Raw genomic sequence first — 16581 nt, forward strand, 5'->3', positions numbered from 1 at the left:
GTCACTAGATTGCCTCCCCCATTCAGTAAGGATCCCACACTTTCCCTGATCTTCTTGTTGCTAACGTACCTGTAGAAACCCTTCTTGTTACCCTTCACATCCCTTGCTAGCTGCAACTTCAGTTGTGCTTTGGCCTTCCTGATTACACCCCTGCATGCTTGAGCAATATTTTTATACTCCTCCCCTAGCCCTCTGTCCAAGTTTCCACTTCTTGTAAGCTACCTTTTTGTGTTTAAGCTCACTGAAGATTTCTCTGTTAAGCCAAGCCAAGCTTGCCATATCTGCTATTCTTTCTGCACATCGGGATGGTTTGTTCCTGCACCCTCAATAAGGCTTCTTTAAAATAAAGCCAGCTCTTCTGGGCTCCTTTCCTCCTCATATTAGCCTCCCAGAGGATCCTGCCCATCAGTTCCCTGAGGGAATCAAAGTCTACTTTTCTAAGTCCAGGGTCCTGCTATAGGATTATTGAAGAGCAGTGGAAGTAGAAGAATAAAATTGACTTCGAATATTCAAAGTGATTTTTTTTTTTTTTTTTTTTTGCTTTGTTTTCAGAATTTTGGAGGAAGATGTGATTTGGAAGGCAGAAGAAAGTTTTTTTTTTTTTTAATCCAGTCACTTTGTTGTGCGCTTTTGGGCCCTCAAACTGGTTTGTAGAACAGAACTTCATGGTTAATATTCCAGCTCAAGTGGAATCATTTTCAGGAAAATTTGGACAGATTATATAGTATAGACTCAGACCTACTTACATCCATGCTTCATATTCTGGATATGACTTTCCATCAATGCCAGGACTAGTGGACTGTGCAATTGATTTAACAAGTAAGTTCATTAAAATAAGCTTTTGTAAGACAATGCTCTTTTTCATTGCCTCCTCTGCATTTTAACATGGTGTTATCCTTTCTATGCAATATATTCCATTGATTTAAAATTATTCTTTTGCTGCCACTCCTTCAATTAATTGAAGTAGCTGCCAACCCCCAGTTAGAACTGTTCATATTGACACATTAAATAACTAAGGCCTTGTCTACACTTGAAAGTTATTTCAGATTAAAGTGTGAATTTAAAGCACAAAAGAGAATCCAGAATAGCTCACTGTGTGGACAAATTTATAGTGTTGATGAGGGGAAGCTATTCAAATTAATTCTCCCAGATAGACAAACCTAAGAGTTTAACTCTCTTTTCTTTGTCCATGTGTAGGTAATGCATAGTAATAATATGAACAAACTTCTCGCTCATCTTTCTCTACTATACTCTGCAGTATGTTCTGGCACCACCATTTTGTACTTTGGGAAAAGAATGGTCTGTGATGAGAGCTCATGACTGGGAATCAGGAGATCTGGCTTCTATATTCCTTGTTCATTCAACCATTGTGTATCTCAACTCCCCTCTTCAGTACATTTATTAGTATTTTTCTGTCAGTAATATTACCATTATCACTGTGATAAAAAAAAGTATTGTTGTACAGTGTACACAATTCACCAATATATTTAAAATTCTATGAGATAGTTGGGAGAGATGGGTCTCTAGGAGGACTTGAAGATGCATTAAGACCTGGTTGTACCTGAATATTTTATTTCCTGAACAACGTGGTCAGTGACAGTTTAAGTAGTAAGACAGATTGGTAGTGAGTTGTTGGGGTTTTTTTTGCTACCCAAAGAGAGCTGATAAAGAATTGCCCATCCCTATCTGTAGATATGGCATATTATTTTAATGTGGGTCTTATTTGTCAGCAACTACATTTCAAGGCTTTAGTGTTTAAAATTACTGTGAAACATACAGAACCAGTTAATCTGATAGAGCACTCACTGATCTAGTTGGCAACTGAACCTGAAAACTATACTTGGATACAATCTTGAAGATAGGAGGCAAGCCCTTTCCCCAGCATGAGCCTGCAACTTTGCAACTCTGCCCCTCACACTGTTTTTGTATCTTCTAAGAAAGGACTGAAGTCCATTTTTAATAGGTTAAAAGGTATAAAACAAAAGCCTGATTTCTGCACTAGTAGGCCTCAAGGGACTGAAAGGAAGTTCTCCACCTTACCGGGCTAGTGGTGTAGTTTAACCTATTAAAATGGCTCAAGGCACAAGGAGTACTTAACAGATGTGGCACTCAAGTTAATTTTTTAGTCTCCCTTGTATCCAGATTATGGTTAATTTGTCAAAAAGAGAAGAAAAGGCTACCTGTAGTTCTCTTCTTGAGGCCAAACCCATCAGCCCCATGATATACCTGAGCTCTAAAGCTCAGGAAAGCAAGAATCAGTTCTGAATGGTAGTTTTCTCTAAAACTGTATGCAGATGAGTAAGATCTGTTCCAAACACAATTTTAATTACTAAAATTAGTCCAAGAATAAGCTGATCACCTCTATCTTAATGCTGTTCTCACCCTAGGAAGCATTTAAACTGTCAGGGCAAGCAGCCACCATGCAGCTGGATGCCAGAATCAGAGCTTATTTTTAATATAATATCTGTCTAAAGTTGAAAAGTAGGAACATTAAGATTGCTACTTTTTATTATAAGAACTTTACAATGCTCATCTTATGGGCTTGAGAGATTTCGCACTAGATCTGGACCTTTGTTTGTGAATCAACAACAGCTACAAAAATAGATATTCTTGACAATTTTATTGCTTAAGTTACATTTTAATAGTGTAGGTTTCTAAAGGGGATTCAAACAATTACCGTAGTCAGCCTTTAACAGAAAAGCTGGCCCAGAATCATAAATTAGAAGACAAGTGTCTAAAGTGTCAACTTTCTCACCCCTTTCTACAGGGCCATTATTAAAGCTATTAACAAACTGTTTATAACATTCATAGAGTGAGGAAGGCCTTTAATGTGAATACAGTAATTCATTCAGCAGTGGTGAACAAGTATCTTCTGTAATTATTCTGGACCTCCACGCTGTAAAAGAAAAAACAGACAATTACATGTCTTCTACTAAAGGAAAGGGAAGCTGACATGCTGGTTTGCACTTTGTTACTGAGTAGGGAAGTACTGTTTTCAATACAGGGTTATTTGCACATTTAAGAATTCTACTTTTTATTTCTTACTTTTATGAGGGGACCACATTTCTACTGGTCTTAGATGTTGTAAAAAAACTCACAAAATCTGAGAAATGTGTATGTGACTTTATATAGGTCAGTGTAAAAATTAACACTGCAGCATTACACTGGTGAATAAAAGCCTGCAAAAGAAACTGACTAGTTATTTTCTTTGTCCAAGTGCAAAAAAAGACAGTAAAAAGCAAGCTTCCTGTTTAAACATTCTTTGTTTTAATAATCTAAGGTGTCCAGCAGATGTTTCCACTGTTTGCCCACTAGACTTTTACAGCTTAATACCTCTCATTGCTGGGAAACTTTTAGGCTGAATTTCACACCTTCTTTAATTCCATTACTCCTAGTTATATCCCTCTTTCCACCCTATATAAAATTCCTCTCTGTCATCAATGTTTATATCCTTTGAATACTTGTGGACTTAATCATCACCTCATCAAGCAATACAGATTTAGTTCTTTTAGTCTTGTCTCAAACCCATCCCTCCAGCTCTTTAATATTTTTGATATTCTTCTCTAATCTCCCAATTTGTCACCATCTGGTGATGAAATGCTCAAAACTAAACAAATTACAGGTACAATGCCATTTTGTAGTCAATTAAATGTTCTGTCTCTCGTGTACTTGCTGCAATATTAGTTTGCAAACACTATAAGGGAGCATTTAAACTCAATTTGTTTTCAGTGAAATAAATCATGAATATTTGTGTCTGTAATTTTTATTCTTAAACACACAACCTATATTTTGGGCATAAGCTACCTGTTTAGCCTCTTCAGTCTATGAATAAACTCATAATTGAAAGGTTCAATACTTTGTATTTCTATTAAAATTATATTTATTTATATTTATTGCACATTCTACAATTGTAAATACAATAGGTAATAAGAAGAACAGGAGTACTTGTGGCACCTTAGAGACTAACAAATTTATTAGAGCATAAGCTTTCGTGGACTACAGCCCACTTCTTCGGATGCATATAGAATGGAACATATATTGAGGAGATATATATATATACACACATACAGAGAGCATAAACAGGTGGGAGTTGTCTTACCAACTCTGAGAGGCCAATTAATTACGAGAAAAAAAAACTTTTGAAGTGATAATCAAGATAGCCCAGTACAGACAGTTTGATAAGAAGTGAGAGAATACTTACAAGGGGAGGTAGATTCAATGTTTGTAATGGCTGAGCCATTCCCAGTCCTTATTCAAACCAGAGTTGATTGTGTCTAGTTTGCATATCAATTCCAGCTCAGCAGTCTCTCGTTGGAGTCTGTTTTTGAAGTTTTTCTGTTGTAATATAGCCACCCGCAGGTCTGTCACTGAATGACCAGACAGGTTAAAGTGTTCTCCCACTGGTTTTTGAGTATTTTGATTCCTGATGTCAGATTTGTGTCCATTAATTCTTTTGCGTAGAGACTGTCCGGTTTGGCCAATGTACATGGCAGAGGGGCATTGCTGGCACATGATGGCATATATCACATTGGTAGATGTGCAGGTGAACGAGCCCCTGATGGTATGGCTGATGTGATTAGGTCCTATGATGATGTCACTTGAATAGATATGTGGACAGAGTTGGCATCGGGGTTTGTTACAAGGATAGGTTCCTGGGTTAGTGGTTTTGTTCAGTGATGTGTGGTTGCTGGTGAGTATTTGCTTTAGGTTGGGGGGTTGTCTGTAAGCGTGGACAGGTCTGTCTCCCAAGATCTGTGAGAGTAAAGGATCATCTTTCAGGATAGGTTGTAGATCTCTGATGATGCGCTGGAGAGGTTTTAGTTGGGGGCTGAAGGTGACAGCTAGTGGTGTTCTGTTATTTTCTTTGTTGGGCCTGTCTTGTAGGAGGGCTATCTTGATTATCACTTCAAAAGTTTTTTTTTCTCTTAATTAATTGGCCTCTCAGAGTTGGTAAGACAACTCCCACCTGTTTATGCTCTCTGTATGTGTGTATATATATATATATATATCTCCTCAATACATGTTCCATTCTATATGCATCCGAAGAAGTGGGCTGTAGTCCACGAAAGCTTATGCTCTAATAAATTTGTTAGTCTCTAAGGTGCCACAAGTACTCCTGTTCTTTTTGCGGATACAGACTAACACGGCTGCTACTCTGAAACCTGACAATAGGTAATGACATTGAAGCAACATGGTTTAATGGATTAAGTGTAGTCTAGAACTTCAAAACAAATTCTAATCCTGATTTTGTCACTGGCTTTCTGCGTGACCGTGGGCAAATCACAGCCTGTGTTTATCAGTATCCCGAACTGCCAGATAGGGATACCTTATCTACCCAACTTGTGTGTTGAGGAATATTTAGTTTGTATTTACTGCAAATTAAGTTGTAACGCTCGCTGTAAGTGCAAAGTTAACAAGAGTTTAAAAACAAGGATATTTATCATGTTGTCCAGAAGTTGTTTTGCAAAGTTTTCAACATAGTGAAAAACTACAGAGGACGTATGTAGTAACACAAAACTTACTTGAATGTATTCCATCTCCTCATCTGACATCAGCTTTCTCCTGTACTTTTGAGGTAATGTTTTTACTAATTCTGTCGTGTCTGGTGTGCCTTGTACTCTGCTAATGGATGAAATGTTTTGAAGGGCTGGTGGTCTGTCTCCTACAGACATCTGTGCTGCTGAAGCATGGAGTGGTGGTACCCTTGCTTGTAGAGATTCCTGCACTGAAACCCAGATTTCAAAACCATGTATAGAAGTACAGAAAATATTTTAATACCTTAACTGGCTTGAGCATAGTTATTCATTAGTGCAGTCAGTAGAAGTTAGAAGGTACTGGTCGTTCAGTTGAATTTTTCACTTTAAAGCTACTTGCATGAATTAAAATCCCTTCCTTCTCAACATATACTTTTATTTTCAATTTTAGGGATTAATATAGCAATGAGAACATTGATACAGTCAAATTTTGAGAGTAGGAGGAAGCACAGATAGAAAGGGATAGGTACTGATGTTGCAATGGTAGCTAAACCAGTACATAGTTTTACAAATACTTATATTGGGAAGCTATAACTGCAGATTAAGAACATACAGTGCCTCACACTGTATTTGTATTTGTTCAATGCCATAAGCGTGTGGGATTCTTTAAAGTTTGGTCATTATATTTCTACTCAAGTAGTTTACAATACAAGTTGTCCACAGACAAAGGGACAGGTCTATGAGAGGATAAAGGTTGTAACTGTGAAATATTACAAAATGTGGTTTGTATTATACCCATTTTTAATGTTTTGTTTGTATTTTTAATTAATTCATATACTATAGTTTGTAGATAACATCCAAAATGAAGGTCACAGGGAGGCTAAACAGGGAGTGGAGGTCAGTTGCTAAACACTGACCAAAATGGGTGAGTTTTGAGGAATTTGAGATGCACAGATTCAGGAAAAACATTTCAGGCATAGGAGACAGAGAAGGCATGGAATAACTTGTAGAAAAGTACAAAAACAGCCTTAAGTATAAATAAGCACTTGGATCATGAGCTGGGGAGTAGGAAACTAGGTGTCGGAAGGGCCTTAAAGCTGCAAGGATGGAAGATTTTGAACGTGATATATGCAAGAACTTGATGATGAGGGCTAGATGGTCAAAACAGCCAATAATGAATTATTCTAGTGGCAATGTGTTTATATTTATATAGCATTCATCCCTCTGGACAAAAAAAAAAAGAACGAAAAGCATAAATGATTTAGACTTGACAACACAGTAGACTACAAATTATAATATCCTGTGGAAGTAAAGATTCCTAATTGAAGTCCCAAGTCTCATGGGAGCAACATTTCCCATCCTATTATACCCCCCAGCCTCAATTTGTGGACTAGAGTGAATGTAATGCAAAAGTCAAGGAAGCCAGAGATGAGGAGGCTGCAGTAGACCAACATTTAAGCAGCAGTGATAAGATAGTTGCAGAATAAGCAGAAATGGGATTTAGCAATCCTAAATGAGTCAAAATGTACAAAAAGAGTCAAATGTGACACTATGCTTGCCAAGCCAGGTGACCAGATGGATGATGAAGTTGCTGATAAGATCAGAATAAGAAGCAGAGGAAGATTAGTTTTTCAATTTTAGCCATGTGGAGTTTCATCTGATTCAAGGATATTGAGCAAGAGATGTGGGATTGAACACTGTGGGTGACAGCAGCAGTAGGGAGACATATTTAGAAGTTGACAGTGAAGAAACTATACTTGATACCCTCGGTATAGGTAAAGCTTCCCAGAGACTGAGGGAACCAGGAACAGAGCCCTCAAGGCCAACCAGTCAAGTATACAGCCAACCACAAAAGCATCATGTGATAGTAAAATACAGGCTATCATATTCTAAATCACTACAGGATGAATGGATTGAAAATGTACAGAACAGTCTTGAGGTGACAAAGGCATGGATCAAGGTAGGAAGGTCTAGATCTATTTGATACACACACACACACAAAAGAAACAGTCACAACCAAAGCTAGTCCAAAATTTTCCAGGGAAGCTGAAGAGTCATGCTGGACCGTAGACCCTGGGAATCCCAGCAGGGGCTTAATGAAACTGACATTCAGTGAACAGCATTCTGATTAGTTTCCCATATTTCATTCCACAGACACCATGTTTCAGTGTCTCCAAATTGAAATTTTGGATTTGTTGAAATATTTCAACAAATTTGGTTTGGTTATGATGAGAACAAACCCCCAACTTCTGAAAAGCTGAAATTTCTCATGAATCAAAAATTGTGAGTTTCAGCCAGCTCTAATCAGAACTTGCACATCAGATTTAGAAGAATAAGAGATGAGAAATGAGTTGTTTATTCAATCATTGAAAAAGATTTTCAATGGAATAGAGGGGATGGTACGATGGGATAGCCTAATTTTGGCAATTAATTGATCTTTGATTATTAGCAGGTAAATATGCCCAATGGTCTGTGATGGGATGTTAGATGGGGTGGGATCTGAGAATTCTTTCCTGGGTGCTGGCTGGTGAGTCTTGCCCACATGCTCAGGGTTTAACTGATCGCCATATTTGGGGTTGGGAAGGAATTTTCCTCCAGGGCTGATTGGCAGAGGCCCTGGAGGTTTTCCGTCTTCCTCTGCAGTGTGGGGCACGGGTCACTTGCTGGAGGATTCTCTGCACCTTGAGAATCTTTAAACCATGATTTGAGGACTTCAGTAACTCAGGCATAGGTCAGGGGTTTGTTACAGGAGTGGGTGAGTGAGATTCTGTGGCCTGCGTTGTGCAGGAGGTCAGACTAGATGATCATAATGGTCCCTTCTGACCTTAAAGTCTATGAGTCTATGGGTGTTGGAACTGGATACAAATTAGATGGCAATTTGTAGATGGCAGTGGGCAAACACTGACCAAAACACTGCACAGAATTATGTCAATATACTTCATTTTTTAACAAAAATATTCAATGGAAATTCAAACTCAGGTCAAAACCACCAATAAAGCCAACCAATAGATATTTTGTGGCATTAACAGGAAAACTAAACTCTCAAGTCTCAATTGTGATTTAACTGGTATACGAACTCAAGAGAGAGGCTAGTTTATTAGCAAATATGTAGTACTACTACTCAAGTAAAAAATGTAAATCAGTTCAAAGTAATACAGGTGACAAAAATGCAGCTGCATAATTAAAGTGGCTTCCAACTATATTTTGCAGGAAGGCCATCAACTGAAGATCAATCTCTTGTACAGTCAGATTTATTTTTTTAAATAAAAATATTTTTATGGAGGGTTGAAGCATTAGATTCCAAGAATTAAAGTTCTCATTTTTCAAAATTCTATAGTATTGTAATGTTCATTATATCTACCTCTACCACCACCAGTGAAAAACCTTAAAATGAGTAGGTGAGCTCTGGGGACATCAACAGGAAGGGATCATTTAATTTTAGACGCGCTGAACAGGTTTGACTCCAATATTTAAGAACAGGTACTGAATTAAAAGAGGAATGAACCAGGAATTATCACAGCCTCCAGACAAAAAGTGAAGTATTGGGCCAGAATTTCATAAAAACATCTATTTTTGTTTCAAATACTTTATTGAGTCAAGAGGAATGTTAGTCATAACAATACACAATCCCATTTTAAAGGAGCAATATGACAACTTTGATGTCTACATATAATGGTGATTGGTATCCTGTAAGCATCAATGTAGTAATATACAGATATACAGTAAAGTCAGATTGAGTACTGTTTTTTTAAATATAACAACTTTTTTCCCGTATGCATAGTGGGAGTAAACTGCCCTCCCAGGTACCATCAGGATTTTAAATACATCAGACAAAGCAAGGAAACTTCATTGAAAACTCATGCTGCTTAAAAGTGAATTTAGCACAGCCTCTCATAAATGGAGATTAGTGTTTGCAAAATGAGCTCATAGTATAAGATGAAAGTAGGAAGATAAAAATGGAGATCCTCAAAACTCTGCTTGAGCAATAGAGGAAATAAGGTAATCTCAGTTTTATGCATTAAGTACGGTCTGTTTTCTAAAGCGTAAAATAAGGCAGCTGCCACCAAACTAGGTCAATGCTCAGAAATAATTGAGCCATATAAGTCAAAAAGAAACAATGTGTCATGGTCCTTATGTAATTATTAAGGCAAATAAGTATGACATGGTATAAATTTTATTTACAAATGAAATACTTACTTTTAGGTTTGGGACTATTTTTTCTGTCCGGGAACTTGATTAAGGGTGTATGTGGCTTGACTACCTAAAACAAGACACAGCAGTGGAAGGGGGCAGGGAGAGAGAAAGTTTGGGTAAATAAAATGTAAAAGTTCGTGAGATTTTCATGGCAAGAATGCTACACACTAACCAATTATTTTGACCCTGTTGCTTTGTGCTTTCACTAACACCAGATTTGGGAGATTTACAATAATTTAAATTTTATTTTTTAATCAAGGCTAAGACTGTCCAAGTGACATTTCAGATTCAAAGTTGTACTAGACTGTAAAGCAAATGCAATGCTTTTTTAGTTTCCACACAGCTAACTATGGCTTATAGAGGAGTAACTATAACTGCAGTATAAAGTGGATTCTAATGTTTTTGTGCTACGATCATGGGACCTTTGGCTCCTTTCTGCCTTTTCACATTAGGCTCAGATGGAGGGACAGAGTTAACTAGTCTCAGAAGTAAACAGCTATACATTAGTAGGTGTGGAGTTCAATTTTTTTGCATTGATTTTTCCAAAAGTTTATTTCTTTAAAATATTTTTTTTTAAAAGGGCTTTCCCTCATTTCCAAGAACAGCAATTTTTGAGTTGCAAATAAGCATTTATGGGAAGGTGACATTTTGAGGGTGCATAATCTCCTTCTCATGAGGGCTACTGCAAGATAGGCAATTTGCTAGCATCCCTATAGCAGTAGGAATAATACCACAAGAGAAGCAGGCAATTGAGCACTGGGTCCAAAGGACCAGGTGACTAGTCAACAGGGGTAGGGAAGAAAGGGATGTGAGGAGATCAAGACATTGGAGAGCCCCTACTTGCTTGGTCCATGAAGCAGAAAAGCAAATTCTACTACACATCAAGTACTGTCAAAGGCACAAAGGAAACAAGACTGAAAAAAACTGAAAAGAATTTTTTTTCTCAAATCTCTTTCATGTATCTTAACGGTTACTTGTACTAATAACAGGTGCTTAGACAGAGGTGTGATTTGCAAGCTGGTGTCACTTAAAGCGGCAGCTAAAGACAATTAGAGCAGGCTATTACCCACATAGCTAAACCAGAATGGAAAGAATTGGAATACAGGCTCTTGGAGCAGCGAAGATTTATTCCCTCCCTCGATTCTGCGCCCTCTCTTCACCAGCTCCTCCGAGTCTCCCGAGGAAGCTCTCCCAGGGTGATGAGGCGCCGCCAGCATCTCCACGTACCTCACCCGTGCGACTCCCCCCAGGGGCTGCTGTGCGAGCCCTGAGCGCTTCCATGCACCGAGAACGAAACGACGGGTCGTGCGAGCAGAGCCTGGGGCCTTGCACCTTAACGCAGAGCCGGGCTGTGGGGCCACAGCAGCTCTGAAGGGAGCCTGGCTGCAGCCACTGCATGGCAAGTGAATATCACCCCTGGAAGCCAGGATGAGCCCGTGGGCAGCGGCAGTCCGGGTTCCGTCCCGACGCCCTCCCGCCGCTGCGCGGAAGAGTCCCCGCCCCCGGGGAGGTGAGGCCCCCACTGCTGTCACTGACCCCCCAGCGCACGCCCGGCCTCACTCGTGTCCCCCCCGCAGCTCAGAGCCGCTCGCCCCTTCTCCGAACTCGGGTCCAGAAGCACTTCGGCCCGCCACTGCCCAGAGCCCCCACCAGCGCCCCGGCTCCCCAACGGCACCTCCAGGCCAAGGGCATCAGCCCCGGCCGCTCTCGCTCTGCGGCTGCTCCGCGTCTCCAGCCGCCGGCGGAGGTGGGCAGACCCCACTAGCCTCCCCCCGGGCGGCCGAACGCAGAGCTCCGGGCCCGCCCCCTTCGCGGGGAAACAACTCTACTTACCTGAACGACCCTGCTGGCGGCCGCCATCTTGCTGCCCATGGTGACCCGCAGCCAGTTACGGCATCCTCCAGTCCGCGAGCACGGCGCCGGCGCGAGGGGCGGGGACACGACAGGGGGCGGGGCTAAGCTGGAACTGCCTGGAGGGCGGGGCTGGAGTCAGGATTTCTGCCGGGGCCGGGCCAGAGCCGCCTGGAGGGTGGGGCTCTGCCGCCTCCTGGGCGTTGGTAGCTCTCTGAGGCCAGCGTGGTCCGGTCTTTCTTCTACAATTGTGGTAGCCACGTACGCAATATTTATGGCTGTGTTCGTTCAGTTAGCAAGCAAAATACTACGCTGAGTACAATCTTATGCTGTACACAGAGATGCTGGAACAATTTGTACAGTGGGGGAGCTGAGCGCCATTGAACCAAACTGTGAACCCTGTATATGACAGAAACCACTTCAAACCAAGGGGTGCTACAGCACCGCCCCTCCCAAAACCCCTACTCCCAGCACCGATGGCTGTACATTCCCTATTAGACCCGACCTAGGTGTTTAAATACACTGCTCCAAGGAGTTGTGAACTTTCTATCCCAGCAAGCTTGGCTTCCTTGTCAGAAGTATTATTAGAAGGCTAAGAGGTAATGTTATCATGTGCTTACACTGGGATAGGCTATCTGGTAGTAGAATGCTTATTGGTCTAGCAGAGTTAAGGTGACCATATTTTGCTGGGTACATAATTGGCATGTTAATATTTCCATAGCCACAATCTCCCATATTTTTGAACCATTCCTCGAGAGTTGGACTATTTTTCTTTTCCAGTGAGATGCTATCAGTAGCTGAGCAGCTACTAGCAAACAAAAGATCAATTAATTTCCTTTTGTGTGATCATTTCCAGTAGGAAGCCCTAGGAAGTTTACCCAAGGATCATTTGGTAATATATCCACCAAATAGTGGTAGTTGGTTACAGATTGCATCCTGTTGCTCTCCAATGACTGGACAAGTCCACCATATATGCATAAATCTCCTCTTTTACCACAATTTCTCCAACAGTTATCCCTATTCAATCTATTTGTTAGTCTCTAAGGTGCCACAAGTACTCCTGTTCCTTTTGCAGATACAGACTAACACGGCTGCTACTCTGAAACCTACATTTTAACGTGACTGGTGAGAGGTACCATTGAAACAGTATCTTAAATAAAATGTATTTTATTGTGCTACAAACTAAGGTTGCTGGCCCTCTTTTCCATGCCTCTGGAGTAATTTGTCTATACAGGTCCTTTTCCCAGTGTCATATTGTGACAGTGTACCCCATAAGGCTTTATGGGGAGGGGGTGCTTATAAATGTATGTATAACATAACTGGAATATGTTTTGTGCTGCCTGTGCCAGGTAACATATCTCCATAAAGGTTATGGTCTACTATATCTATTCATCCTATTTGTACATATATGTATATCATTTTCTATTTGAGGTTAAGAATATGGGCTGTATGCTTGCTTGGTTTCTAAGTAAGCTTTGGGAGGCATTTGGTCAGCTTCTTTAGGAAGGAATTAAGTACCTGATCAGGAAACACTTGGAGAACAATGCATCTTGGAATGCTCCAATCCACATAAGAAGTCTTCCTGGAGACCCGCAAGATACCATGTGGACAATGGCATCGGCCTGTAAAGACTGAGTCATGCAGGGGCATGTGACTTGCCCAGGTGACTCCAAAACTCCATCTCGGAGCTGGACTTTGCATAGGAGGGAGGAGGGGGGTCCCCACCCACAAGAGTCTATTTAAACCCGTGGGAGACCCCTCCATGTTGTCTTCAGCTGGCTAAAGAAGGAGCCTCTCAACCCCCCCAAGGATACTTGAAGGAGACTGAAACAAAGGACTGGTTTCAGAGTAGTAGCCGTGTTAGTCTGTATCCACAAAAAGAAGAACAGGAGTACTTGTGGCACCTTAGAGACTAACAAATTTATTAGAGCATAAGCTTTCGTGGACTACAGCCCACTTCTTCGGATGCATATATATGTTCCATTCTATATGCATCCAAAGAAGTGGGCTGTAGTGCACGAAAGCTTATGCTCTAATAAATTTGTTAGTCTCTAAGGTGCCACAAGTACTCCTGTTCTTCTTTTTGTGAAACAAAGGACAGTAACTACAGGGGGTGTGAGTGATTGCTGGACCCAGGCTAAAAGGAGATTAGCCTGTAAAAGGGAGTGCTCTGGAACTGGTGAGGAAATTATCTGTATTTAGTTTGATTAGACATAGATTTGTGCATTTTATTTTATTTTGCTTGGTGACTTACTTTGTTCTGTCTGTTACTACTTTGAACCACTTAAATCCTACTGTCTGTATTTAATAAAATCACTTTTTATTTAGTAATTTACTCAGAGTATGTATTAATACCTGGGGGAGCAAACAACTGTGCATATCTCTCTATCAGTGTTATAGAGGGCGAACAATTTATGAGTTTGCTCTGCATAAGCTTTATGCAGGGTAAAACAGATTTATCTGGGTTTAGACCCCATTGGTAGTTGGGCATTTGAGTGCTAAAGACAAGCACACTACTGTGAGCTGTTTTCAGGTAAACCTGCAGCTTTGGGACAAGTGATTCAGACCCTGGGTCTGTGTTAGAGCCAGACAGGAGTGGCTGGCTCAGCAAGACAGGGTGCTGGAGTCCTGAGCTGGCAAGGAAAACAGAAGCAGGGGTAGTCTTTGCACATCGGGTGGCAGCTCCCAGGGAGGTTTCTGTGATCCAACCCGTCACACATATGTGGACTTTTGTTAGAAAAGTTGTAAAGATTATCAATTCAATATATAAATAATTGATAAGAACACTGTGTAGCTTGGCTTGACCAGACTGTATATGCCAAATAAGTTATAATGCCATCACTTCTGTTAAAGTTATCTTTCTGTATACAATTTTTTGCTAGAAAGTTGAGTCAGGCATTATGTCTCACAAAAGTACTGGTGCTACAAAAGAGTGGGCCAGTTAATTTTGATCTCTAACTAGGTTAGAAAAGTTTCTTTACTGAAGAGCTGGCCAACCATATGTAGTCTATGGCTCTTTGAATCTTTAAAATGCTCTAGTTTGTCACTTGGTTAAGATCTGGATTATTTAAAAGTGGCATGGGGAAGGAAAAAAAACAAGAGAAGATGTAATATATCAAAACCATAGAGTTTTTGCCAAAAAGATGTGTATACATTTCTGGAGGGTGTTTTTTTTTTTAATTAATCCATGGTAGCCTAGTAAGGTTTACACTGGCACAACTTCTTTGTTCAGTAAAGACCCAGTCTTTGGCAGTGTTAGTGCCACCAATCCACTACTGCTTTGAGCTAGCTGGCTTTCATAGTACCATAGAACATTTCATCTTCTCTTATTCCATATACATTCTAACAACATGCTCTGTATTCCTGCTAGGGTTTTACCTGAGATAATTACAGGAAGATTTTGAAACAAGATACTTAGCAAAATGTTCATTTTGACTGCAGCAATTCTTCCCAACCAAGAAATTGCAGACTTTCCCCAGCAATACAGATCTGTTTTAATTTGCTGAAGTCAGGGTTTGATATTTAAATAATAGAGCTTTTATAGTTTGTTTGAGATTTGAATTCCCAAGTATCTTATAGAATCTGTTACCTATTTGAACCCAGATATTTTCAGGAATAGTGACTTTTCAGAGTCTGGAAAACTTATAGCTAGCATTTCAGATTTGGTATAATGTATTTTAAATCCAGACACTTCCCCAAGTTCCTGGATTTCTTTAGAAACTAATTTGAGGGAAATATTTGGCTTAGATAATATTACATCATCTGCATATAAAGCTATTTTCTGATGTGTTCCTGTCCAAAGTTTTATTCTTATGACACATTAACTGTTCCTTAGTACCAGTGCAAAAAGAAAAGGAAACAGCGGGCCTAGTCCTTCTCTGTAATTCAAATAGGGGAGACTTAATCCGATTAACTCTCAGCTGCTTTTGGGGTGGTGTAAAGAGCAGTTATCCATTTAAGGAACTGAGACCAATGTCCATGTAGGACAGGACTTGAAACAAAGTTCCACGCCATTCGATCAAAGGCTTTCTCTGCATCAAGTCATAACTAAAGATTTCTTTTTGTTCTGGCATTAGGGATGATTGCAAGTACTTTCTGAATGTTGTCTGACATTTGTCTATCCTTAATAAATCCAGTCTGATCTGGATTTATATAAGGTGAGAACACTGATTGCAATTGGCTAATTAGTAATTTTCCTAAAATCTTTGTCATGATGCAGCAGTGATATGGGTCAACAGGAGCTGCATAACGATAGGATCTTTTCCAGCGTTAAGGAGAACCACCACAGTAGCTTCTTTCATAGGTTGTGGAAGTTCCTCCCCTAATAGAATGGTATTGAATGTTCCTCTCAAGGGACCCCCTATTACCTCCTAAAATTCAGCTGGAAAGCCATCAGATCCTGGAGCTTTACCACTTTTCACACCTGCTACTATTAAAAGGGAGGTGATAATTAGTGCAGTGCTCTTAAGGGTAAAAAAAAGTGCTTAGTTGAATTTTAATTTTAGCCATGTACCTTAGTAACATGAAGAACAGAAAAAGAGACAGTTACCTTTTCCATAACTGGTGTTCTTCAAGATGTGTTGCTCATGTGTATTCCACAATAGGTGTGCATGCTCGCCACATGCACCAGTGTCTCAAGTTTTTCCCCCTAGCAACCCTTGGAGTGGCGCCTCCATGGTGCTGTATAAGGGGCGCTGCTAGGGGAAAAGCTTCCGACACCGGTGCATGTGGCGAGCACGCATACCTATTGTGGAATACACATGAGCAATCACTTGAAGAATTTATCTTATGCTTGACAGATTTAACTTAGCTAACACTTCCCTCTTATGACAAGGCTTGTGCATTTCTTCCAGAGGAGCCTATGGCTAGAGGGTTTATGGCTTCTTCTGTGAAGCAGTCGCTTCCAGAAGGCTGAGAGAAGTGAAGCCTTATTGCCGTGAGCATTGGGCCAGTTTCCTTTCACAGGCCCTAACCAGCAGTAGGGTACTATACTTTCTTTCAAAGAAGGGTGACCTGTTGCCACAAATGGTGACAGCTGCATTTTCTCTCTGATTTAAGGAGG

The 16581-nt window shown here is 40.3% G+C and overlaps 1 protein-coding gene across 1 annotated transcript; it reads right to left on the minus strand.

Moving 5' to 3' along the window:
* Positions 1 to 2603: 2603 nt before the first annotated feature.
* MRPS36 (mitochondrial ribosomal protein S36) lies at positions 2604 to 11607 on the minus strand. The gene is made up of 4 exons (XM_054032351.1): positions 11502 to 11607; positions 9672 to 9735; positions 5523 to 5725; positions 2604 to 2896 (listed from the first exon to the last, which is right to left on the minus strand). Exons 1-4 carry the CDS (start codon positions 11538 to 11540, stop codon positions 2879 to 2881), a joined length of 324 nt encoding a protein of 107 aa, XP_053888326.1. The 5' UTR covers positions 11541 to 11607; the 3' UTR covers positions 2604 to 2878.
* Between the last annotated feature and the right edge of the window lie 4974 nt (positions 11608 to 16581).

The sequence above is a fragment of the Malaclemys terrapin genome, chromosome 6 (genome assembly GCF_027887155.1).
Source record: "Malaclemys terrapin pileata isolate rMalTer1 chromosome 6, rMalTer1.hap1, whole genome shotgun sequence".
In the NCBI taxonomy this organism is placed as follows: Eukaryota; Metazoa; Chordata; order Testudines; family Emydidae; genus Malaclemys; species Malaclemys terrapin.

What these genes read in the sequence shown, in the direction of transcription:
- MRPS36 (XM_054032351.1), bottom strand. Translation starts at nt 11,540, where the DNA reads ATGGGCAGCAAGATGGCGGCCGCCAGCAGGGTCGTTCAG. An exon ending in CCGCCAGCAGGGTCGTTCAG is followed by an intron (nt 9,736 to 11,501) that starts GTAAGTAGAGTT and finishes GTCTTGTTTTAG; the next exon opens with GTAGTCAAGCCACATACACC. An exon ending in AAATAGTCCCAAACCTAAAA is followed by an intron (nt 5,726 to 9,671) that starts GTAAGTATTTCA and finishes TCTGGGTTTCAG; the next exon opens with TGCAGGAATCTCTACAAGCA.